The sequence below is a fragment of the Panthera tigris genome, chromosome A2 (assembly GCF_018350195.1).
Source record: "Panthera tigris isolate Pti1 chromosome A2, P.tigris_Pti1_mat1.1, whole genome shotgun sequence".
Lineage (NCBI taxonomy): Eukaryota > Metazoa > Chordata > Mammalia > Carnivora > Felidae > Panthera > Panthera tigris.
Window position 1 is genome coordinate 11,877,895 of NC_056661.1, and position 26,485 is coordinate 11,904,379.

The 26,485-nt window shown below is 46.0% G+C and overlaps 2 protein-coding genes and 1 pseudogene across 2 annotated transcripts; 2 read left to right on the plus strand and 1 right to left on the minus strand.

Moving 5' to 3' along the window:
* The first annotated feature begins 1,415 nt into the window (after positions 1-1,415).
* LOC102956868 lies at positions 1,416-2,059 on the plus strand (annotated as a pseudogene).
* Positions 2,060-10,601: 8,542 nt separating this feature from the next.
* On the plus strand, positions 10,602-11,552 carry LOC102949218 (olfactory receptor 10H4-like). Its single transcript, XM_007088329.1, has one exon. The coding sequence runs from the start codon at positions 10,602-10,604 to the stop codon at positions 11,550-11,552; it is 951 nt and encodes a 316-aa protein (XP_007088391.1).
* Positions 11,553-20,349: 8,797 nt separating this feature from the next.
* LOC102957129 (olfactory receptor 10H3-like) lies at positions 20,350-21,300 on the minus strand. The gene has a single exon (XM_007088619.3). The coding sequence runs from the start codon at positions 21,298-21,300 to the stop codon at positions 20,350-20,352; it is 951 nt and encodes a 316-aa protein (XP_007088681.3).
* Between the last annotated feature and the right edge of the window lie 5,185 nt (positions 21,301-26,485).

Sequence of the window (26,485 nt, forward strand, 5' to 3'; positions counted from 1 at the left end):
AGTCCCACCAGACAAAAGTGCAGGTACCCTGAACACTGAAAACTTGTCACTGGCATCTCCAGGTAGTTCGTGTCAGAAGTGAACTGAATTATGGGACTGCCAGTTGGTGTCTGGGAAGCTGAAGAATTGTTCATTGTTGTGGGAAGAACTCACCCATTCGGTCTTAAGTGTTAGGTGTAGAAACAGCTCACTTCCTGTGTCCCTGTGTCCAATCAGCAACACTGTCCATTCTGCCTCTGAAATCAACCTCCAGTCTGCCACTCGACCCAGTCCAGGATGCCCACGCTCACCTCTGCCCATCTCTTCCTGCGTCTGCCCACCCCACCGGCCCTCAGCAGCCTGCTTCCCTCACAGCAGCCAGGGGGCTCCCTACAAATGGGAATCTGACCATAGTGCATGGGCTTGAAATGTACCTCTTGGTATAATTACTTTGGAAAGCCATTTGGCAGAATCTATTCAAGCTGAACATAGGTATCCCCTATGACTCGGCATTTACACTGCTAGCTTCAGACCCAACACAACATGTAAGTATTAATCCACGAAGGAACATGTAGCAGACGTCATAGGACCCCCAAGTGGAAACATCTACAAATATGTTGACATACTCAATTACCATACACATCTTTTCTGTGTATTTAAAATTTTTTTTAATGTTTATTCATTTTTGAGAGAGAGAGAAAGGGAGACACAGAGTGTGAGTGTGAGGAGGGGCAGAGAGAGAGGGAGACACAGAATCCAAAGCAGGCACCAGGTTCTGAGTCGTCAGCACAAAGCCAGATTGCGGGGCTTAAACCCACGAACCATGAGATCATGACCTGAGCTGAAGTCAGATGCTTAACCAACTGAGCCATCCAGGCCTTCCATCTTTTCTATATGTATTTTGAGAGTATTTAGAGTTCCTCACTTTCCTTGGAACAAACTCTTTAAGTGGACGCCATGGTCTTTCATGATCTTGCCCTACCCACCTATCTGCCTTAACATTCCAGAACTCCCCTAGCCACCTCCAACTCTCTGGGCTGTGCTAGACAATGATTGTCCCCAAATGCACCATGCCTCTGTCACTCTGAACCTTTGCACTTGCTATACTGTCAGGAAACCCATCTTCCACCTACCTGCCTTGCCTGAATCATACTTACACTCCCTCATGTCTCAATGTAGACATCACCAATTGCCAAAGTCTCTAAATCCCAGGTTGGATCTGTGACCCACGCCAGCTTCTTCAGATCCCTAGGCTGCCTTCATCACATCTCTGACCATTCTGTGCTGTCATCTTTGGTTATATGACAGATTCTTTCACTGGACCATGAAAAGAGAGAGCAGAGACCTAGTTCTTGGGTATAGCTGGATCCCATCACCTATAATATTTCCATATGAAATAAGTGTTGAATACCATTTCTTTACTATATGAATGAATAATGAGGGCAAAGCGATATGAGGACACAGAGCAGTCCTTTCTGTTCATGATCATGAGCTATGACTGCTACATAGCCATCTGCCACCCCCTGTGCTACAATGTGCTCATGAGTCCCCACAGCTGCCCCTGGTGCTGGGCTGGTGGTTCAGTCATGAGGATGATGGTGACCCTGATAGTTTTTCACCTCACCCTCTTTGGGTCTAATGTGATCCACCATTTTGCCTGCCACGTGCTTTCCCTTCGAAAGTTGGCCTGTGGGAAGGAGACATCCTCTGTCACCTTGGGTGTGATCCTGGTGTGTGTCTCAGCTCTGATGGGCTGTTTATTCCTCGTCGTCTTCTCCTATGTCTTCATCGTGGCCGCCATATTGAGGATCTACTCAGCTGAGACCTTCTACATGTGTGTGTCACCTCACTATGGTCATTGTGCACTACGACTTTGCCTCCATTATTTACCTCAAGCCCAAGGGCCTCCATTCTATGGACAGTAACACCCTGAAGACCACCACCTATATAGTCTTTACCTCCTTTCTTAGCCCAATAATTTTCAGCCTCAGGAATAAGGAGCTTATTTAAGAATTCCATATTTAAGAATGCCATAAAGAAAAGCTTCCAGAGAAAATTCAGTCCCCTAAGCTCCTGGTAGCCAGTTTGCTCATGAGGAAATATGGGAGAAGAGCTGGGGATAATAACTTCTGTTTTCATAGGACTGAGGTAAGATATCACTCATCATCAGGGAAATACAAATCAAAACCACAGTGAGATACCACCTCACACCAGTCAGAGTGGCTAAAATTAATAACTCAGGAAACAACAGATGCTGGTGAGGATGTGGAGAAAAGGGAACCCTCTTGCACTGTTGGTGGGAATGCAAACTGGTGCAGCCTCTCTGAAAAGCAGTGTGGAGGTTCCTCAAAAAATTAAAAATAGAACTACCCTACAACCCAGCAATAGCACTACTAGAATGTACCCAAAGGATACAGGAGTGCTGATGCATAGGGGCACAGGTCCCCCAAGGTTTATGCCAGTGCTTTCAACAATAGCCAAATTATGGAAAGAGCCTAAAGGTCCATCAACTGATGAATGGATAAAGAAGATGTGGTTTATGTATACAATGGAATATTACTTGGCAATGAGAAAGAGTGAAATCCTGGGGCGCCTGGGTGGCTCAGCTGGTTGAGCGTCTGACTTTGGCTCAGGTCATGATCTCATGGTTTGTGAGTTTGAGCCCTGCATCGGGCTCTGTGCGGACAGCTCAGAGCCTGGAGACTGCTTCGGATTCTGTGTCTCCCTCTCTCTCTCTGCCCCTCCCCAGCTTGCACTCTGTCTCTCCCTCTCTCAAAAATAAATAAACATTAAAAAAAAAGAATGAAATCCTGCCATTTGCAGCAACATGGATGGAACTGGATGGTATTATGCTAAGTGAAATAAGTCAGTCAGAGAAAGACAGGTACCATATGTTTTCACTCATAGGTGAAACTCAAATAAATGAAAATATACATATTGTTGGGTGTTGGATACATGCTGGGTATTTGTTTTTCCCCAATTTTTTACACCCCTCTTGCATGGGATCTAGTGATCATGATCTCTTGTTCTTGACCCCATGTGATGAACTCCTTCCCATTACTCTGCCTAAGAATGTGTTATCTTCTTATGGGCAGGTGGGGGGCATCACATGGATATGTCTGGGCAGTGACGCACAAGATCTTCTTGAATGTTCATGCAAGGGAAGATTTTCCCCTCCTCCAACATAAGGATAAAGAAAATTAAGCAGAGTAATTATATATGACTCAGCATTTCATCCAGCACTTTACCAATGGTTTATACTACTGTCTTTTAAATTATAACAAATGCACAAAAGAAATTAAACTTTTAGTCTCTAAGAAGATGATTTACTATGTATAATTTCTCGCTGCCTTGGAAGGGATAGATTCTAAGGGAGGTTTTCTATGTCAAATTGGGTTCAGAAGGTGACCTGGAGAGAGAGAGAGACAGAAAGAGATACAGAGAGATAAGTAGTGGCATAGGAATCCTTTAAATTGATCTGAACAGACACTTGAATAAAATTGGATATGGGGCCAAATCTGGGAAAGGAATGAAGAATGAGAAGGAAGTTGGTAGCAGGGTAATTTTCACATGAGGAAAGGAAAGGGAAGGGAGAGTGAGAGAGGAAGAGAGGGGGAGAGGAATAGGGAGGAAAAGAGAGAGAGAAAGGGGAGGGGGAGCAGTGCTTGGATAAGAACATAAGGCATATTAAAAGGGTTTTGCTTTCTGACAGCTTATGGAAAGTCTTTTCCCTTTTTCCCCACATTACTTTCCATAAGCATCAATTTCTCATTCCTGAGTTTGGAAGAATCTATTTGGGGGATTTGTTGTAGGCACAGTGCTATCTCAAGATGCACAAAGAGAGGTCAAGGGTATGGGTACCCCCTTTATGCAGATGGGAACAGTTGGTGGAGGTCACACAGCATGTGAAGGAAAGGGTCGCATGGAGATTGAGGTCTGTCTGACTCCCATGCTGGGGATTGGGAAACCATAGGTCTGAGGACCCAGGAAGGGGGCTTTCTGTGGATCTAAACTACTACTCAAAGGTGAGGCCAGATGTTTGAGTTGGAGACAAAAGATGTGATGTAATGTTAAACCCACAGCTCCCAGTCACCTCGTGAGCATACAAGAGTCTCCTCGGTGGTCAATGAACAAGGACAACACAGGAGACCAAATATTTGCTTGGTTATATCACAGAGAGGCTTATGTTGATGTGGACCCTCAGGCTCGGATCACCAGGACGACAGGGATAGGGTCGAACTTGACCATGAGGCGAGGTGGGGCAATCCAGAGTGTCCAGGAGACATTGAACACTTCTATTGACAAGGAGAAATCGCTCCCTATGACCCAGCTCTAAATTACCCTTATTGTGGGAAGCCCTCCAGCTGCCTTGACCCCAGGGCAGAGCCCTGGATTCCCACTGGATTCCCAGTGGATTTCCACTCTGGGCTGCTCCAGCTCCTGCCTTCCTCCTGTCCCTGCCCTGACCCTAAGGGATTGAGGGCATCTACTCCAGCCCTGTTTCCCCCAAGACTGGGAGCTCCTAGTCCTCAGTAGGGACTGGGGCTCTCTGGGCACCAGAGACAGCAGGAAGTCTTGGTTGTGTTGGGGAGTTGGAGGAAGGAGTAGAGGTTGCAGGTCCCCAGAGACCCTCTGATGATCCTCTTGGCCTCTCCAGACCCTGAGGACAGCCTTCCAGATTGGTGTCCCAGGGAGGCCCTGGGGAGCAGCAGGATGGGAAGTTGCATCAGGGATAAAGCACACAGCATCAGTCCAGGAGCCCAGAGGTCTGGCCCCACACCTGCCCTTGTGTGCTGCTGACAGAATAACCCAAGAGAGCGTCTTCTGTCCTCCCCTGCTGGCTGCTTCCTGGAAGAGGCAGCCCAGCAAGAGGGGGACCAGGAGGGACAGGGTAGGTGGCAATATTTAGGCAGTTGTGGGGAGCAAGCCCCGGTTGGGGGTGGGAACAGGACTGGGGAGAAAGGTGGTAAGACAGGCTCTTAGCCTTGGGAGCTGGTGGGACTTTTCTCGGGTTGCCCCTGCTGGGTCCTGGGTTCCTCACTCAGCCTAGTGACCTTGGCAGCTTCTAGGTCACTATTATTGATTGGGACTGATTCTGTCCCCCTGAAATATTTGCACATGCCCGGAGGCCCTTTTGTTGTCACAGCTCATGGGGAGGGAGGGATGCTACCGGCATCTGGAGGGTTGAGGCCAGGGATGCTGCTAAACGTTGTACAATCTGGTATTCGTGTGGGGCGTTTGTTCCACTGGTGAACCAATCAGGACACGTTATAGTAACTCCGCCCACATTTACACTAGGGCTCACTGTCTGTGTTGCAGCCTGTGGGTTTGGAGCAGTGGACAGTGGCGTGTATACAGCGTTCCAGCATCCCACAGAATAGTGTCAGGTGCTCTGTTTTTAATGCGCCCAAATGCAATTATGCTGGAGAGTTGAGCTGCCTTTTGCCTCATTCACTCTGTCATTTTACGGCTTCATTTATGCTGCTGTGTGTGCATGGAACTCCTGGCTGGGGCTCCAGGGTTTGCATCCGGCCCGTGGGACCTGCCCCCTTCCCAGTTACGGTTCCCAAGCAGGCTTGTGCATTCCCGCACTACAAGCGGGGCTGCATCCCACATGCTCCGCCCAGGTAGGTGTGCGCCATCGAGACAGAGGTTCAGGTGCACGTGAAGGTTGCACTTCTCCATCGTCGGTTCTCACCCGCAGGCCGCGGGATGGCTCCCTCCCCGTATAGCTGTGGGCACTGGGCACTTCCTAATCTGGGGAAATGAATAGGTGTACAGGGAAATCTCAGGGTCGTTTTCCCCTTCCCTTTCCTTGTCTTGAAACCATCTGTTCACTTGCCTGTGTAACCCCTTCTGTGGGTTCTCTGCTCATGTCCTGGACTCGTTTCTGTATGGAGTCTCTACTTCTTAATGTGACTCGTTTCTTATTTACTCTAGACAGTATTCCCTCATCAATTTTGGAAAATGCAAAGGCTCCTTTCCCAATTTTCCATCTGCCTGTTCATGTATCCTGGATATTCCAGGATGTCCTGGAAGTTTTCATGTGTTTCTTTCTCTAAGCAGTTAAATGAATTTAATGAACTGGCGTCAGCACTCACAGAAGATACGCTTCTGAAATTCAAATGCTCCTTTACCGATTAAGCATGCCATAGACACATTTCACGTCTTTTTAAAATCACCTCAACATGTGTGCTTTTGATGTTTGGTTACAAACTCCTCCTTCACTTATAGATCACAAAGTCATTCTCCTGAATCCTTCTCCTACTGACTTTATACTTCATTCTACATGTGAAATCCACTTGGATCCCACCTTTGTGTGGAATCTTAGGCAGGAATTCAGATTTATACTGCTTCCGGGGCACCTGGGTGGCTCAGTTGGTTGGGTGTCCGACTTCACCTCAGGTCATGATCTCACGGTTTGTGAGTTTGAGCCCACGTCGGGCTCTGTGCTGAGGGCTGGGAGCCTGCAACCTGCTTCGGATTCTGTCTCTGGCTCTCTCTGCTCCTCCCCCACTTGTACTCTGTCTCTCCGTCTCTAAAAGAAATAAACATCAAAACAAAAATTTTAAAAAGATTTATACTGCTTCATAGAATGACCAGTTTCTCACCACAAACCTGTAAACAATCCATTATTTCCATTTGATTTGTGCTCCCACCTTTATCCCATATTGGGTTTGGAATGGTGCAGGATGTTTTGTGAGATATCCAATCAGCACGACACAGGTGTCACACATATCATCTATCATCCATGTTTGCTCCAGGGTCGCATTTAAAAAAATTTTTTAACATTAATTTATTTCTGAGAGACAGAGAGAGGCAGAGCATGAGCAGGGGAGGGGGAGAGAGAGACACAGAATCTGAAGCAGGCTCCAGGCTCTGAGCTGTTTGTCAGCACAGAGCCCAATGCAGGGCTCGAACCCACAAACTGCGAGACCACGACCTAAGCCGAAGTCGGATGCTCAACCGACTGAGCCACCCAGGCGCCCCCAGGGTCGCATTTTTAAAAATGATTCTGATTTGGTAGTGAGTCTCAACTCTGGGAGAGACATCTCTCTGTCTCTCTTGTGTGCTCCATTTTAAGAAGACCTGTATAGTTTTTTACTAGCTTTATTTTTCAGAAGTGGGTTTAGCATAGTTATTAAATTTAACTTCTTCAGTTGTAAATGCAGCTGCACTGAGTATAATTTGGGGAGGAACCAACATGACTGCTATATTGGTTCATCCCATCTGAGAGTACATATTGATTTCCAGTTTTCCACATAGCCAGACCATCTTCTGTCCTCGGAGGTGTGTTTGGTTAATTCCTAGATATTTTTTTTTAATGTTTCTCGATGTTTATTCACTTTCGAGGGAGAGACAGAGAGCGAGTGGAGGAGAAACAGAGAGAGAGGGAGACACAGAATCTGAAGCAGGCTCCAGGCCCTAAGCTGTCAGCACAGAGCCTGACACGGTGCTGGAACCCACGAACTGTGAGATCATGATTGATGTTGGACGCCCAACTGACTGAGCCACCCAGGCACCCAATTCCTAGATATTTTAAAACAAAGGATATCAGGGGCGCCTGGGTGGCTTGGTCGGTTAAGCATCCGACTTCGGCTCAGGTCACGATCTCGCGGTCCGTGAGTTTGAGCCCTCGTCGGGCTCTGTGCTGACCGCTCAGAGCCTGGAGCCTGTTTCAGATTCTGTCTCCCTCTCTCTCTGCCCCTCCCATGTTCATCCTCTGTCTCTCTCTGTCTCAAAAATAAATAAACTTAAAAAAAAATAAAAAAAAAACCGAAGGATATCAAAGAGTAATCTGAGGACACTGGGGTCCCAGAGACCCCTTCTGGGGGACCAATAGGTCCTCACTCTTCTAGTGAACACGAGGATGTGTTTTCGTCATGTGCTTCAACTAGAACAACATGTTGCCACAGGCGGGATGAAAAAGCAGATACCAGCATCACCTTGTATGCCATCCAGCCAGCACTGGAAAATTTTGCTAAAATGTAAAAGAAAGCCACAATTCTCACTGAGTTTTTAAAATGTGGTTACTTTCCTAAAAAGTTACTTACGTTAACATGATACCGATTGTTCCTTTAGGTTGAATCAAAGATTGATCATTGTTCTTTTAAATGTGTAAGGAACTCAATATTTTTCAAAAGTCGTAGGATCGGGGCGCCTTGGTAACTCAGTTGGTTGGCGTCCGACTTCGGCTCAGGTCATGATCTCACAGTTTGTGGGTTCAAGCCCTGAGCTGGTTTCTGTGTTGACAGCTCAGAGCCTGGAGCCTGCTTCGGATTCTGTGTCTCCCTCTCTCTCTGCCCCTCCCCTGCTCTCTCTGTTTCTCTCTCAATAAACATTAAAAAAATAAAAAAATAAAAAAATCTTAGTTTTAATTACAAATACTGTAAGAATGGAGAGTTCTAACTCAGTTAAAGAAAAGCCCTCTAGGGGACTCAATAGTTATTTAGCGTAAACAGATCCTGCGACCAAAACATTTGAGAGCTGTCTCCTTATAGCTTGTGTCACTATTGGTGATGTTATCTTACTTTTTCCATGAATTCTATCTTTTATTTTATTTTATTTTATTTTATTTTATTTTTTATTTTTTTCCTTTTTTTCAACTTTTTTTTTTTTTTTTTTTTTTTTTTGGGACAGAGAGAGACAGAGCATGAACGGGGGAGGGGCAGAGAGAGGGAGACACAGAATCGGAAACAGGCTCCAGGCTCCGAGCCATCAGCCCAGAGCCTGACGCAGGGCTCGAACTCATGGACCGCGAGATCGTGACCTGGCTGAAGTCGGACGCTTAACCGACTGTGCCACCCAGGCGCCCCTTATTTTTTATTTTAAGAGAGAGTGAGCACGAGTGGGGAAACGGCAGAGAGAGAGGGAGAGAGAATCCCAAGCAGGTTCTGTGCTGTCAGCCCTGGGGCTCGAACCCATGAACCATGAGATCATTATCTGATCTGGCTTCAGAAGTAGAATTCAAAGATCCATCACTTACATACAACACACAGTGCTCATCACAGCAAGTGCCCTCCTTAATCTTCATCACCCATCTAGCCCATCTCCCACTTGCCTCCCTCCGTCAACCCTCAGTTTGTTCTTTATGGTTAAGAATCTCTTGGGGCACCGGGGTGCCTGGGTGGCAGTCAGTTGAGTGTCTGACTTTGGTTCAGGTCATGATCTCACAGTCTGTGAATTTGAGCCCCCACATCGGGCTCTGTGCTGACAGCTCAGAGCCTGGAGCCTGCTTCAGATTCTGTGTCTCCCTCTCTCTCTGCCCCTCCCCTGCTCATGCTCTGTCTCTCTCTCACTCTCTGTCAAAAATAAATAAACATTACAAAAATTAAAAAAAGAAAGAATCTCTTGGGGCGCCTGGGTGGCTCGGTTAAGCATCTAACTTTGGCTCGGGTCATGATCTCACAGTTCATGAATTTGAGCCCCACATCAGGCTCTATGCTGATAGCCTGGAGCCTGCTTCAGATTCTGTGTCTCCCTCTCTCTCTGTCCCTCTCCCACTCACACTCTGTCTCTCTCTCTCAAAAACAAGTAAACATTAAAAAAAATCTCTTGTGGTTTGTTTCCCTTTCTTCTCTTCCCCCCTTCCCATATGTTCATCTGTTTTGTTTCTGAAATTCCACATAGAAGTGAAATTCATATGACATTTGTCTTTCTCTGATTGACTTATTTCACTTAGCATAATACACTTTAGCTCCATCCATGTCATTGCAAATGACAAGGTTTCATTCTTTTTGATCGTTGAGTGTTATTCCAGTGTGTGTGTATATGTACGTATATACATACACACAATACCACATCTTCTTTATCCATCCATCAATCGATGGACATTTGGGCTCTCTCCGTAGCTTAGCTATTGTTGATAATGCTGCATGTGCCCCTTCAAATCTGTATTTTTGTATCCATTGGATAAATACCTAGTAGTGCAGTTGCTGGAATGTAAGGTAGTTCTATGTTTAGGTTTTGGAGGATTTGCATGATTATTACAGGTATAATTCTACAGGAAATACTGAATTTGGGAAGTTGACCTCATCTTCTGCAGCGTGTGTCTGTCTTTGTTCTAAATAGTTGTCTTCATTCCTTTACCTTTCTAGGTAGATGATCATGTCTATTCCCTTCCAATCCTGATATTCCTTCTTTACTTTTTCTCAAGCATCACCGCCAGCTTCACTTCCCATCTAATGAACAGCAGAGGCAGTGAGTAACCTTGGCTTCTTCCTGATGCTAAAATAATACATCTATTTCTCCCACTTCGTGTACTATTTGCTAGTTTTGTGCTGTATATTCCCAGTAAGCTAAGAAAGTCCCCGTTGACTTCATGTTGAGAAGAAGCTTTTAAAAAGATTTTTAAGGTATATACATCTATCACCATTATGCTGTATATCTAAAATGGTGCAATACTTTATGACAATTATGTATTAATTTTTAAACCATAAATAGTAATGGAACTTTAGCAATCCAGGATTGCAGCTTGAATTCATATAATTATATGATATTTATTTTAGTTTATTCCTGTGACTGATCACATGATAGGTTTTCTGATGCTGAATCAACCTTGTTATTCATGGGATAAATTACGAACCTTCATTCCCTTTCTGATCTCACCAGATGCAGCACCCATGGCTGGTCAGAACTATAGCATGATGACTGAGTTCATCCTCGTGGGCTTCTCCACCTTCCCACAGCATCTCCTGCCCGCCTTCTTCCTGCTGTACCTGCTCATGTACCTGTTCACGCTGCTGGGGAACCTACTCATCATGACCACAGTCTGGAGCGAGCACAGCCTGCACACGCCCATGTACCTCTTCCTGTGCGCCCTGTCCACCTCCGAGATTCTGTTCACCGTTGCCGTCACCCCTCGCATGCTGGTTGACATGCTCTCCACCCACCACACCATCACCTGGGCGGCATGTGCCACCCAGATGTTTTTCTCCTTCACATTCGGCTTCACCCACTCCTTCCTGCTCATGATCATGGGCTACGACCGCTACGTGGCCATCTGCCACCCCCTGCGCTACCATGTGCTCATGAGCAACCGTGGCTGTGCCCGCCTTGTGTCCTGGACCTGGGCTGGTGGCTCAGTCATGGGGATGATGGTGACCCTGATAGTTTTTCACCTCACCTTCTGTGGATCTAACATGATCCGCCATTTTTTCTGCCATGTGTTTTCCCTTCTAAAGTTGGCCTGTGGGAATGAGAATTCCTCTGTCACCTTGGCTGTGATCCTGGTATGTGTCTCAGCTCTGATGGGCTGTTTATTCCTCATCGTCCTCTCCTATGTCTTCATCGTGGCCGCCATATTGCGGATCCCCTCTGCTGAAGGCAGGCACAAGACTTTCTCCACATGTGTGTCCCACCTCACTGTGGTCATTGTGCACTACGGCTTTGCCTCCATTATCTACCTCAAGCCCAAGGGCCCCCATTCTATGGACAGTAACACCCTGATGGCCACCACCTATACAGTCTTCACCCCCTTTCTCAGCCCAATCATTTTCAGCCTCAGGAATAAGGAGCTCAAGAACGCTATAAAGAAAAGCATCCAGAGAAAACTCATTCCTCTAAGCTCCTGATGGCCAGTTGGGTGGTGAGGAATGTGATTGAAGGGCTGGGAATAATGATTGTCTCCAAGGGACAGTTGTAGGAATTCAGTATATGGAAATACTTGTTAGGTATTGTTGGATGCATAGGGTTTTGGAGCAGGATAGGTATTAGTTTTTCCCAATTTTTTTCACCTTCCTCGTGCATAGACCCTAGTGATCAATATCTCTTCTTCTTGATACCATGCAATGAACTCCTTCCCATTACCTCTGTCTAAGAATGTGTTAGCTCTCTATGGGCCAGTGGAGAGCATCACACGGATGTGTCTTGGCACTGATGCACAGGGTTCTTCTCGAATAGACAAACAAGGGAGGACTTTCTCAAACTTCCCTCACCATAGGAATAAACAAAAGTAAGCATAATAATAAATGCCACCAGCACTGGGGTTTTAGTTATCAGGCACTGTGTCCAGTGTTGTGTAAGTACTATCTTTTAATTATAGCAAATGCACAAAAGAGCATTCACTATTTTATTCTAAGGAGATGGTTCCATGTTTATAGTTCCCACCTTCTTTGGAGGTGATAGACCCTAAATGATTCTTAATGTTGAGATGAGTTGAGCGAAGGATGTCAGAATGCAAAGTGGAGAAAGAGAGTTTGAGAGCCAGAGTGACAGAGAGAGAAAGCGGAGAAGATTCAGTGCTTGAAGAACATACAGATTGTTAAAAAGGTGTTGCTCTCTGACATCTTAAGGAAATCTTTTTCCATCTTTTCCCATATTACTTGCAATAAAACATAAATTTCTTATTCCTGTGTTTACTTGAATCTATCTGTGGGATGTGCTAGAGGGCACAGTGCTATCTCAGGATGGGACAAAGAGAGGTCAAGGGTGTGAGCACCCCCTTTATGCCAAGGGTTTGGGAAACCATGTGTCTGAGCACCCAGGAGGGGGTCTTCCATTGGTATAAATTCTTACTCAAAGCTGTGGCCAGATATTGGAGTGGCAGGCAGAAGGTGTTTTATAATAATAAACCTATGATGGCTGTCACATATGAATGCCTGCTGTCTGCCAAATGCTGTGGGAAGGGTTTCCTATGCATTTACTCTTCTAAGTCTCAAAATAAATTATTCTTTCTCTGCATTTAGATATGACCCACATCTATTACTATTCACATTTTTGAAATGCATAAAATGCAAATGTGATAGATAATTTGTCCTGGGCCACAGCACCGTGAAGGCGGGAAGCAGGAATCGATTACAATGTGCATGTGTGTGCAACTGGTGAACAGGAACCCGCCTCTCTCAGGTGTCTACAAAGAGAAGTGAGGTCGTGACTGGGAGGTGAAGGCTGTCATTAGAAGAAAGAGACCCTTTTCAGGGAAGGAGGGCAGGTGCAGCCCTAGGCACACACCCGTTTCACACAGCCAGAGGGAAACACGGACTCCAGAGGAGTTCATGAGACACTTTGTCTCATGAACACTGACCACGAGAGCTTGGCAAAACTGGCTACAGCAGTTTTGGGGTTCCATTCATTATTTTGCTCATTATCGGTGTTCCTGACGGATGCCCCCACCATTCCTAAGATGTGCTTCTCCAGAGTCTGCGGCTGTGTTCCCTGACCCATCAAGAGAGGGTGTTCAGATGAGGAGGAGGGTGTTGTAGTTTCAGGGCAGAAGATTTATATGCTTTGTTACAGCAGCCCCAGAAACTGACTCCTGAAATGGTATCCTGGCATTAAATGTTTTGGGGTTTCATTACAAAATCAGCTGAGTTGCAGGGAATGAAATGGCAGATTAAGTACTTACACAAAGGGGAAACCACCAGGAATTGATTGGTAGATCTCAAACTCATCTCTTTAGACAGAAAGGTGACACTTTTACCAGGCCTGTTTTTCTTTTTTAAGGTTTGTTTTTTTTTTTGTATTATTCAGGATTCCCCAGAGAAACAGAACCACTAGGATGGATGTGTATACATACAGATGTGTATATGTACATAGGTGTATATAACATATATAACACATATAACATGTAATAATGTTAGTGTATGTTTTAAATTCATGTTTTGAATAACTTCTTGCTATTTTTTTTAATGTACCATCTCATCACATATATGACGTTTTCCCTTGGTCCTGGAACTGTAGTCTTTCAGCTACTAAGCTAATTAAATGCAAGATGTATAATTTAGTTCACAAATTATAATGCCTTTCCTTTGAGGCACTGATTTTTAAAACCGAACAAAAAGCTTTGAAATCAGTATCAAAAGGAAAAGCCCATTTGGCACATAGTAGAAGTTTATTAAATATTTGTTATTTGACTACAACACTCAACTTACTGAATAAATATTGTTCTGGTGCAACCACAGTATATTACATATTATAGTATGTCATAATTGTGTTGTTCCATTTTATAAAATGTGATATGCCTGCATCCAGCTCTTCCTGTCCCCACACTGAGGGCTTTTTTAGTGCCAGGTTACATCAGTGTTATTTTCAGGTCCCGAGATTCAGAGTGGGTCCCTTAGCTAGAGATCAGAGCGGATGTGATGAATGGATGAAGGAAGTAGAGTGGATGAGAGAAGGGAGGAATGACTAGAGGGGAAGAGGAGAGGGAGTGGGAGGGAGGGAGGGAAGGAGGGAGGAAGGAGAGAGAGAAAGGAAGGGCATTCCCAGGGCCTCAGCCACCTTCTTTAGACATGGAGGAGTTCGCATCCAGCTTCCAGTGCTCTGGGGCCAGGTCCCCGGGATCTGCCTCAAGGGAGGGTGCCCTCAGAGGTAACACTCTTGCCCCGCTCACTTCTGGCCCCAGTGCAGCAGCAACCAGGGCATCCAAGGCAGACATTGTGAGAGAGAGGAAGGGGTGGGCTCCCCAAGGGGGTGGGGATAGGAGGTGGGTAGGGGGCACTCGCCTGCAGAACAGAGATTGCCCTGGACCCCGGGTTGGCATGACTCCACAAGGTGTGTCTGTGTCAGGAGCTGGAGTCTGGCAGCCAGAGGAGGGTGGAGTCGAGAGGGGAGGTCAGCGGGCACAGTGCACCAGCAGACGGGGCGTGAGGCCAGAGCCAGGGCTAGACCACGGCACAAAGAGGCGGCAGTGGGGGCCAGAGATGGTGGCTGAGGGATGAGGTCCAGGAGGAGCTGAGTTTGGTGCCCCGGGATTGCCACCCAGGCCCCTGCTGCCCCCAAATGGTTCTTTCCTGCATGAGAGAGAGACTCCATCCTGACACCCAGCCCAATCATCCACTTTCCAGGTGGGGTCCTGGGTCCTCCAAGCATTGGCTGACTTGGCTCTGGGATAACACTTGGTGACAAGCTTCTGGGGGTTGGGTGAGGGGGCAGAAGCACTGCTGTGATATGGGGGTGAGCCCTGCCCCAGGGTAAGTATTTGAAGCCTTGTCATCAAATCTCAGTGATATATGTAAATGACAGATTGTGTATCACGGATACATTAGTATGTACCATCGAGATGCATGTGTCAGTGATGCAGATATAAATACGCATACCTGTGTGTACCTCTTTTCCAATTTTTCACCAGAGCTGCGGCTTCAGAGCCATCCCCTGTGCTCTGTGGCTGTCAGGTTTGTTTTTTCTATATGCCGTGTAGAGCTTCGTGGCTCACGCCCACCCCATGTTACTTGGCCCTGCCCCCAGGTGAGGGTGGGGGTGTCTCTGACTGCCCCTGACTGTCTGCCATCACAGACAAGGCTGCCATGAATGGCTTGACCACGTCCCCTCGCTGAGCTGTGTTTCAGATGGAGATCTAGAAGTGTTTGTGGGACCTTGGGTAAGTGTCCCCTTAATCTGGCCATGAACCACCAAGTGAGGATGTCTTCAGTCTACTCATCTCACATCTGGGCCAACACAGGGCGGATCCAGATTTCTAAGTCTTGCCGCTCTAGCAAGCAGATGGGGAGCCTGTACCCACTGTGTTCACAGATTGATGCTGTTTTATTATTTTTTTAATATTTATTCATTTATTGAGAGACAGACAGACAGACAGAGAGAGCGAGCATGAGCAGGGGAGGGGCAGAGAATCCTAAACAGCCTCCACACCATCAGAGCAGAGCCTAATGCGGGGCTCGAACTCACGGACCATGAGATCACGACCTGAGCTGAAACCAAGACAAAGACGCTTACCCTACTGAGCCACCCAGGCGTCCTGAGTGTTGCTGTTGTAAACCGAATTCCTCTCCTTGCTAATGAGCCGCTCATGTCCTTGTTTGCTGCTGGCCTAGTGCGTTTCCTCAGCTGCAGATCACCTGTGCCCCCCTCTTGCCCACTTTCTATCATGATGCCTGTCCTTTTTCTCATTGTTTTCCTCATTTCTCTTTTTTCTCACTGTAGATTCTAGATATTACTCTCTTGTCAATGGGTTTTTTTCAGCTTGATCGAGGTATACATAATATACAAAGAGCTGCGTATATTTAATGGGTACATTTTGATGACTTTGGACATACGCCTACAATTGTGATACCATCCGCACAACCAAGGTAATAAATGTTATCTACCGCCTCCAAAGATTCCTCATGTCCCCTTCTGTGTGTGTGTGTGTGTGTGTGTGTGTGTGTGTGTGTGTTAGTAACTTAAAAGGACATCTACCCTCTTAACGAGTTCTTTTTTATTGAAATATAGTTGACAAATAAACTTGTGTGAATTTAAGGTGTACCGTGTGTTGAGTTGGTATGTTTATTCATTATAATGCGATCACCATTGCGCTAATAGTTAGCATGTCTATCGGGTCACGTGATCATCATGTCTGTTTTAGTGTTGGGGATAAATAAGATCTCGTCTCTTAGCGAGTTTGATGATGAGAATACAATATTGGCGTCTATGTTCTTAACAAGTGTTTGTGCACTATCGTGTTGTTAACTCTAGCTTGTAGGCTGAACGGCAGAGCTCAGGAACTTATACAGCACGTAGCTCTCTGTTCTCTGTCATCTGTAACCTTTATCCACGATGCTCTTTGTTAAAAGGATTCAGAATTTCGATGTAAAAGAATTGATCTTTTTTACTGAAGGTTTGTGTTCTTTTTTCCTTTTAAGGAATGTGTTTCCTGTTCTTGGAGCACAAAGATCCTATTACACTTGCTGTCATTAGCTATGTTTTTATCTTTCACAATTATGTTTTCAATCTATCTTGATTCTCCTTTTGGTGGGGTATTGGGAGTCTAGTTGTGGTTTTTGTTTGTAGAGAGAGACACTTTCCTCAACAGCATCCCCTAAACAATTCACCTTTTTTCCAAATGATTTGTGGTGTGACCTTAACCATACATGACTGGCTCTGTCTCCGAGCTCTGATTCCAGAACCACTGGTCACTGTCTGTCCTTGCACTGATCCCACACTGCTTTGTTTCCAAGATGCTGTCGTGTGTCTACAGAGTGCAGTCTCCCCCCACCTCCTGTCATTCTTCATTTCCAGATGGACTCAGTTATACATGGGTCCTTATTTTTGACAAACATTTTGCAATATGTTTATCCTCTTTCTCAAGAGTCCAACTGGATGTTTTTGAGAGGATTACATTGAATGTATAGATTAAATTTGGGGAAGAATGAACATCTTTCGGATATTGTCTTTTGCTTTCATCCGTTTTGTTAGGTCATCTGTCATGTTTCCTGTCTGTTAGAGGTCTCATAGTTCTCCATGAAGCTCCTGTGTGTACTTGTTTAAAGTAATTCCTAGACTGTTGTCAGGTTTTGTGCAACTTTGAATGATACCTTCTTTTGTAATGTTTTATTATTAACTAATTTTAAACTTATGAGAAAGCTGCAAAAAGCATACAGAAAACTCTCATCCTCCCCCCACCAACCCCTTTGAATGCCAGGATCTTCCAGAACCAGGACAATGTTGAGACCTAGGGCATGAACACTGGTATATAACACTGTATAGCAAACAACAGCTCTTACTAGAATTCTTTCGACTCTCCACTAATATCCTATTTCTATTCCAGGACACCATCCATTTCATGTAGTTGTTATTTCAAGTTTGCATTATCATTCACTTCTAAGTATCTCTTAATTTCCCTTTTAGCCAGATGATTAATGACTAATATGTTACTTTAGCATTGTCAAATGGTTCACCCAATATTTACATTCTAAATACATGGGAATTTTGAGGGGTCCTTTTCTTATTAAAGTCCAGTAGTATTGCCAAATGATCAGATATTTGGGGCTTTGGGTTTTGGTACTTGGGAATGTACCTGTATTTCCTTTATGACCTGACAGCGTTTGATGTTTTTCTCTTTTTCTTTCATTTTGTATATATATACATGTACGTACATGAATGTATATAGAATACATAGTATATACACTTGAGCCATATATATATATATATATATATATATATATATATAGCTCAAGTATTAAATAATGTGACAGAATTAAGTCTTAAAACACCAGTAATTAAAATTATAACGCAGGGGCCCCAATACACAGGAGGGTGAGCATCCCTCCTGAGTCACACGGTCCACGTCGAGCACAGAGACCGTTCCTCCTGTTCCAGCGCCTGCTCCGATAGTGTTGGTTGAGGGCACACGGCACCCCAGACCCTGTGCTGGGGCCCCTGCAGCTACACGGTCAGGCGAGTCCTCAAAACACACCCCAATGAGCAAACCCTGCAGCTGGGCTCCCGGGACTCCTTCACCTTTGTTGACCGAATTCCAAGGACACTCAGCACTTCTCGAGAGCCATCTCAACGCCCCAGGTCTTCTCCACAAAGAAGAATGGTCTAAGAATCTGGCTTGAAACTAATTGTAAAGTGAAACCCAATAACATTTAACGTCAGGATGCCATTTCACGAGTCAGTTCCTGGGGCTGCTGTAACAAAGCATATAAACCTTGTGCCCTGACACCACACACATCTATCCTCTTCTATGCTGGAGGCCAGAATCGAATCAGGGTCACCAGGTGTGAGTCCAGGTGTGAGCAGGGCTGCATCCTTCAGGGGATCCGGGGAGGGATGTGTCTCCTGCTTTCCCAGCTTCGAGGGCACCACGCATCCCCTGGCTCGTGGTTCCTGCCTCAGCTACTCCGATTCCTCCTTCCGGTGTCACATCCCCTGCTGCTCCCTGTCTCTGGCCCCTCCTGCCCCCTTGTCTAAGGACACTTGCAATTATAGCAGCCCATCTGGGTGATGAGGGTAATCCCCCTGTCTCAGATCTTAACTGCATCTCATCTGCACACTCCCTCTTGCTGGGTAAGGGAACGCAGCCACAAGCTCTGGAGAAGCACATCTTAGGAATGGTGGGGGCATCCGTCAGTAACACCGATAACGAGCAAAATAATGAATGAAACCCCAAAACTGCCATAGCCGGTTTTGCCAAGCTCTCATCGTCAGTGTTCATGAGACAAGTGTCTCGTGAACTCCTCTGGAGTCCGTGTTTCCCTCTGGCTGTGTGAAAGGGGTGTGTGCCTAGGGCTGCACTTGCCCTCCTTCCCTGAAATGGGTCTCTCCCTTCTAATGACAGCCTTCTCCTCCTAGTCATGACCTCACTTCTCTCTGTAGACACCTGAGAGAGGGGGGCTCCTGTTCACCAATTGCACACACATGCACATTGTATTCGATTCCTGCTCCCTGCCTTCATGGTGCTGTGGCCTGGGACAGATTATCTATCACATTTGCATTTTCTGCATTTCAAAAATGTTATTAGTGATATATGTGGGTCATATCTAAATGTGGAGAAAGGGTAATTTATTTTGAGGCTTAGAAGAGTGAATGCATAGGAAACCCTTCCCACAGCATTTGGCAAACAACAGGCCCTCATATGTGACAGACATCCTTAGGTTTATTATTGTAAAACATCTTCTGACTGCAACTCAAATATCTGACCACAATTTAACTAAGAATTTACACCAATGGAAATCCCCCCCTCCCCCAGATGCTCAGACATATGGTTTCCCAACCCCAGCATGGGAGTCAGACAGACCTAAAGTTGCATGTGACCCCTTCCTTCACGTGTTGTGTGACTTCTACCAACAATTCTTTTCTGCATAAAGGGGTACCTACACCCTTGACCTCTCTTTGTTCTATCTTCAGATAGCACTATGCCTTCCAACAAATACCCCAGATAGATTCAAGTAACCACAGCAATGAGAACTTGATGTTTATGGAAAATAATATGGGGAAAAAGGAAGAAGACTTTCCATAAACTGTCAGAAAGCAACTTCCTGTAAACACACTTTACGTTATTACCCAAACACTGAACCCTTTCCTCCACCCACTCTCTACCCCTCCCTCCCTCTCTCACTTCACTTCGGATTCTGATATTCTTCACTCTACTCAGATCAACATAGTAACCTCCTTAGGATCTATTCCTTCCAAAGACAGTGAAGAACCATTAACGTTCAACCATTCCCTTAGAGACAAATAGTTAATCTTATTTTGTGCATTTGTTATAATTAAAAGATAATATATACAATACTGGACACAGTTCCTGCTTAGAAAAGCCCCAATTCTGGCAGCACTGGTTTTTCCTATTTTTGTTTATCCTTATGTTGGTGAAGGAGAAATTCCTTTCTTGCATGTGCATTCAATAAGAACCATGGGCATCAGTGCCCAGACATCCATGTGATGCTCCCCAATAGCCCAAGGGTAGAGAACACAACATAGACAGAATATAGGAAGGAGTTCATCACATGGGGTCAAGAGCAATGAGGTGACGATTACTACAGACTATGGAAGACAGGGTCAAACAAATTGGAGAAAAACAAATACCCAGCATGTATCCATAATCTATCAATGTGTGTCTTTTCACATACATGAATCCTTACAAAAGCTCTATGGAGACAGACCTCATTATCCCCAGCCATGCTATCATATTTCCTCACCACCAACTGGCCTTCAGGAGCTTAAGGGACTGAATTTTCTCTGGAAGCTTTTCTTTAAGGCATTCTTGAGCTCCTTATTCCTGAGGCTGAAAATGATCGGGCTGAGAAAGGGGGTGAAGACTGTATAGGTGGTGGCCATCAGGGTGTTACTGTCCATAGAATGGGGGCCCTTGGGCTTGAGGTAGATAATGGAGGCAAAGCCATAGTGCACAATGACCACCGTGAGGTGGGACACACATGTGGAGAAGGTCTTGTGCCTGCCCTCAGCAGAGGGGATCCGCAATATGGCGGCCACGATGAAGACATAGGAGAGGACGATGAGGAATAAACAGCCCATCAGAGCTGAGACACACACCAGGATCACAGCCAAGGTGACGGAGGATGTCTCCTTCCCACAGGCCAACTTTAGAAGGGAAAGCACGTGGCAGACAAAATGGTGGATCACATTAGACCCACAGAAGGTGAGGTGAAAAACTATCAGTGTCAACATCATTCCCATGACTGAGCCACCAGCCCAGGACAAGGACACAAGGCGGGCACAGCCACGGGGGCTCATGAGCACATTGTAGCGCAGGGGGTGGCAGATGGCCACGTAGCGGTCGTAGCCCATGATCATGAGCAGGAAGGAGTGGGTGAAGCCAAACGTGAAGGAGAAAAACATCTGGCTGGCACAGGCCGTCCAGGTGATGATGCGGTGGGTGAAGAGCATGTCAACCAGCATGCGAGGGGTGACGGCAACGGTGAACAGAATCTCAGAGGTGGACAGGGCGCACAGGAAGAGGTACATGGGCGTGTGCAGGCTGCGCTCGCTCCAGACAGTGGCCATGATGAGCAGGTTCCCCAACAGCGTGAACAGGTACATGAGCAGGTACAGCAGGAAGAAAGTGGGCAGAAGATGCCTTGGGAAGTTAGAGAATCCCACGAGGATGAACTCAGTCACCATGCTATAGTTCTGACCAGCCATGGGTGCTGCATCTGGTGAGATCAGAAGGGGAATGGTGACCAGCATGACAATCGTGAGTCTATACAACAATGTACCCGGGGGAGACTACAGACGCAGTATGTTAGGATTGGGAAAGTGACCCGGATACTCACTGGTTCTGCTGTTCTTTAGCATGGAACTGAAAGTCATGAGCGGTGCTATAAATAAGAAAAAGAAAGAAGGTGTACAGATGGGAAGGAAAGAGACATGCTCCTTCACCCAGAAAAAGTAAAGAATGAAGACATAAGGTACCACAGCAATAGAGAGCACAGTCTGCAGAAGACAGGATCGGCTCGCAACACTCAGTATTTCTCACAGAATTACTCCAGCAGTAATCATTCAAAGTATAAACTTTAAGTAATACTAAGATGACATTCCCAACGGTGACACAAACTATAAAGACATGGCTCGCCAACATTGTGGTCTGGTGATTTCTTAACACTCAAGAAAATGTGAGACTCTGATGGGTTCCTGTTTGGGTGCAGTACAACTCTCTGTTTTCACCATATTAGAAATTAACACTGAGATTGTCTGAAAATATGTAGTATGGATACATTCATGGGACACCTGAAGGTTCAGTCAGTTAATGGTCTGACCCTTGATTTCTGCCCAGGTCATGATCTCACAGTCGTGAGATCAAGCCCCATGTTGGCATCAATACTGAGCATTGAGTCTGCTTATGATATCCTCTCTCTCTCTCTACCCACCCCCACTTGCACATGTTCTCTCTCTTCTCCCTAGAAAAAAAGAAGGAAGGAAGGAAGGAAGGAAAGAGGGAAGGAAGAAGGAAGGGCGGTAGGGAGGGAAGGTGGGAGAGAGGAAAGAAAGAAAGAAAGAAAGGTCAACCTGTTCAAACTGCAATATAAGTCAAACTGTCAATATAAGTAACATATTTTTAGGAAAGTAAGTACATTTACAAAATTAACATTTAGTGAGAAGCGTGGCTTTAAAAAACATTTTAACAAATTTGGATTGGAGACCAATTGATGCTCATTCTGCTTCTTCATTCAGCCTGTGGCAACATGTTGTTTTAGTCGAGCATATGATGAAGATACATCCTCACCTTCATTGGAAAAGTAAGCACCTGATGGTCCCCCAGAAAGGGTCTCCGGGACCCCAGGGTCTTCATATCACACTTTGAAAACTTCTGTTGTACGATACCTAGGAACTAATCAAACACAAGCAATACCTCCAGATTCAGAAATGTTAACCATTAGTAAAAATGTCGATGGCTATCTGAATACACGAAGGACAATCCACTCTCTTGGGTGGATGAGCGAATATGGTAATGATTACATCATCAGTATACCTGCATGTTCGGCTACAGTGAATCAAATGTACATTTGATAAAAGTTTCCTTAAGTTCCTTCTGGAAAATAAAGTCAGTGCAAAACCATACCAGTCTTCTAAAAAAAATGGGTTAACTAGGAGAGAAATGCCCTGGCAGGTGTGGAGACCCATGACAGACATCATACACATCGTTGTCATTTTCAAGTGTGACCCTGGAGCAGCCACAGACAGCGATCAAGTTGGCTACATACCTCAGAAAGTACCCCAGCGTGATTCAAAACTTGATACAGGTGGGAGCACAAATCCAAGAGAAAAGATGGATGGTTTAGGAGTCCGTGGTGGGAACACTGGCCCTTTTATGAAGCAAAGCAAATCTGAATTTCTGCCTAAGGCCATACACACAGGTGGAATCCAGGTGGATTCAAGACTTAAATATGAAACACAATGCCCTGAAGGTAATAGGAGAAGGTGTCGGAAAATACTTCTGTTGATGTAGGAGTGGAGAAGGACTTCTTAAACAAACTTCAGAAGCACAAACATGAGGTGGTTTTGAAAGACATGAAAACATCAGCACGATGTGTTTCTGTTCAACAAGATATACTGGATCCAGTTAACGGGAGATGGAAAGGTGAGAAAAATCATTTTCATTGTACAAAAAAGGACTGGGGAATATAATCTAGAATTAACAAGAGACCGATTATGTGTACAAAAAGCAGAAAGCCTGATACAGAAATGAGCAAGGCATAAAACAGAATTTAGCAAAGGTATGAGGAGATAGCTCACAGAGGGTGTAGTAAGAGCCAATAAAAACATGCTAATAAGAAAAAAGAGAGAGGGACAGAGAGACAAAGGAAGGGAAATGCAATGGAAATTCAGTGTATATCTATTCAATGCCCCAAGTTAGAAACTCCCTGGTGTTGATCAGTTTTGGGGAGAATGCAACCCTCGTGCACGGCCTGTGAGAGCGCAGAATAGTGGAAATGAAGAGCGCACGTGCTCTGTGCCCCAGCACATGTGCTCCTGAACATCTATCGCGATTGCTCAAAGGCATTTACAGGGGAGCATGTCAGAGGGTGTTTCTGTAGCATTGCTTTTAGTGGGGAACTGGAAAGCCTGCTTGTCCATTCTTTGGAAGGGGGCAGGACCCGTGGGCTGGGGGCAGGACCCTGCAGCCCCAGCCAGGAGTTCGATGCTCACACAGCAGCATAAATGAAGCCGTAAAATGTGTTGAATGAATGAAGCAAAAAGCAGATGAATGCTCCAGCATAGTAACATTTTGGCATATTGAAAATAGACCAGCTGACACTATTCTGTAGGATGCTGTAATGGTGGATACATGCCATTATACATCAGAACGTGCAACACAGACAGTGAACCCTAATGTATCCTCCACCTATACCCCTCACTGCTCCGGGCTACTCCTCTGTTCCCACTCCACTCTGACTTCCAGAGACAATTGTCTGAAATATACCCAAGGTGTGCAGACATCAGAGCCAGGGCTCAAGCCCCAGTTTTTGCTGTGTGTATCTGAGAAAGAACTTTCCAGTTTGGAGCCTCCTCTCCCCAACTGAAATATGAGAGTAAGCAGAGAACTATCTTTAGAAGAACCATGAAGATTCACTGAAAGGGCTCCATGTTTACCTAATATGGGTGGTTATCCCTGACACTGATATCTTCTCTGTTCTCCAAACTGCTTTCCTGTCATCAGTCTGTACCAGATGCACCAGTTGGTCCCATTCCAAACTCATAGTTTCTGACCTCAGTGGGGTCTTTAGGACCTCTGGTAAATTGACAACACAGTTTGACAAGTGGCTGGTCCAACCTCTGCCTCCTCGCCTGGCCCCTGCCTCACCCTACAGTCTGCCTTCCCACCTGCCACTTGGTGGAGTGGCTGCAGTTCGCCGGGCTGGGCTCCCCCATCTCCTCCGACAGGTGCAGGAGAGAGTTCGTCTACTTTGGTCTCACAGAGGATGGCTCACCCACAGGTGCTGAGCTCATGTCACACACCTGCATCCAGGAGTGAATCCAGCTCAACCTCTCTGCCTCCCCTCGAGGCTCACCTCCAGGTTAGCAAAGGCCACCTTCAGGCAATTCAGAACACAACGGCCAAGGCAAGATACACACCTGACGCAAGGTTTCTGAACCTCAGTACGTGTGGGATTTGGTGTCAGATCATTCTCTGGGGTGGTGGCTGTCCTGTGCATTATATAACATTTAACAGGATCTCTGGTCTCAACCCATCAGATGTCAGTAGCATCCCCTCCAATCATGAGTCACAACAATCAAAAATGTCTCCAGATATGCCCACATGTCTCCTGTGGGGCCCAACTACCCTGGGCTGAGGACCACTGGCCTAGAAGCTTCTAGGGCCCTGGGCTGGGTAAGAACCCAGGACCCATAACAGCACCTGAGAAGACCACAGGCAAGGGTAAGAGCCTGTCTTATGACCCGTCTATCAGGCCCTGCTCCCATCTCCTGTCTGGGTCTTGCTCCCGACAACTGTTTGAATATTGCCACCTACCCTGTCCCTCCTGGACCCCCTTGTGCTGGGCTGCCTCTTCCAGGAAGTAGCCAGCAGGGCAGGGAAGAAGATGCTCTCCTGTGTTATTCTATCAGCAGCACACAGCGGCAGGTGTGGGACCAGACCTCTGGGCTCCTGGAACTGATGCTGTGTGCTTTATCCCTGCCGCAGCTTCCCAGCACGCTGCTCCCTAGAGCATCTCTGGAACACCAATCTGGAGTGCTGTCCTCAGGGTCTGGAGAGGTCAGAAGGATCATCAGAGGGCCTCTGGGACCTGCAGCCTCTACTCCTTCCTCCAACTCTCCAACACAACTCCCTGCTGTCTCTGTCTGCCCAGAGAGTCCCAGTCCCTGCTGAGGACTAGGAGCTCCCAGTCTTGGGGGAGACAGGACTGGAGTAAATGCCTTCAACCCCTTAGGGTCAGGGCACAGTCAGAGGGGAAGAAGGAGCTGCAGCAGCCCAGAATGGGAATCCAGGGCTCTGCCCTGGGGTCAAGGCAGCTGGAGGGCTTCCCACAATAAGGGTAATTTAGAGCTGGGTCATAGGGAGCGATTTCTCCTTGTCAATAGAAGTGTTCAATGTCTCCTGGACACACTGGATTGCCCCACCTCGCCTCATGGTCAAGTTCGACCCTATCCCTGTCGTCCTGGTGATCCGAGCCTGAGGGTCCACATCAACATAAGCCTCTCTGTGATATAACCAAGCAAATATTTGGTCTCCTGTGTTGTCCTTGTTTATTGACCACCGAAGAGAGTCTTGTATGCTCATGAGGTGACTGGTAGCTGTGGGTTTAACATTACATCACATCTTCTACCTCCAACTCAAATATCTGGCCTCACCTTTGAGTACTAGTTTAGATCCACAGAAAGCCCCCTTCCTGGGTCCTCAGACCTATGGTTTCCCAATCCCCAGCATGGGAGTCAGACAGACCTCAATCTCCATGTGACCCTTTCCTTCACATGCTGTGTGACCTCCACCAACTGTTCTCATCTGCATAAAGGGGGTACCCATACCCTTGACCTCTCCTTGTGCATCTTGAGATAGCATTGTGCCTACAACAAATCCCCCAAATAGATTCTTCCAAACTCAGGAATGAGAAATTGATGTTTATGGAAAGTAATGTGGGGAAAAAGGGAAAAGACTTTCCATAACTTGTCAGAAAGAAACACCCTTTTTTTTTTTTTTGCTAGTGGGTTATCATTTATTTGGGGGCTTTTCAGCTAACAGCACAGAAATGTACATACACAAACTAACCTGTTATATAAAGACATATCTGCGATCATGTTCTTTTTTTTATGAAAGTTATTGTCAAATTGGTTTCCATACAACACCCAGTGCTCATCCCAACAGGTGCCC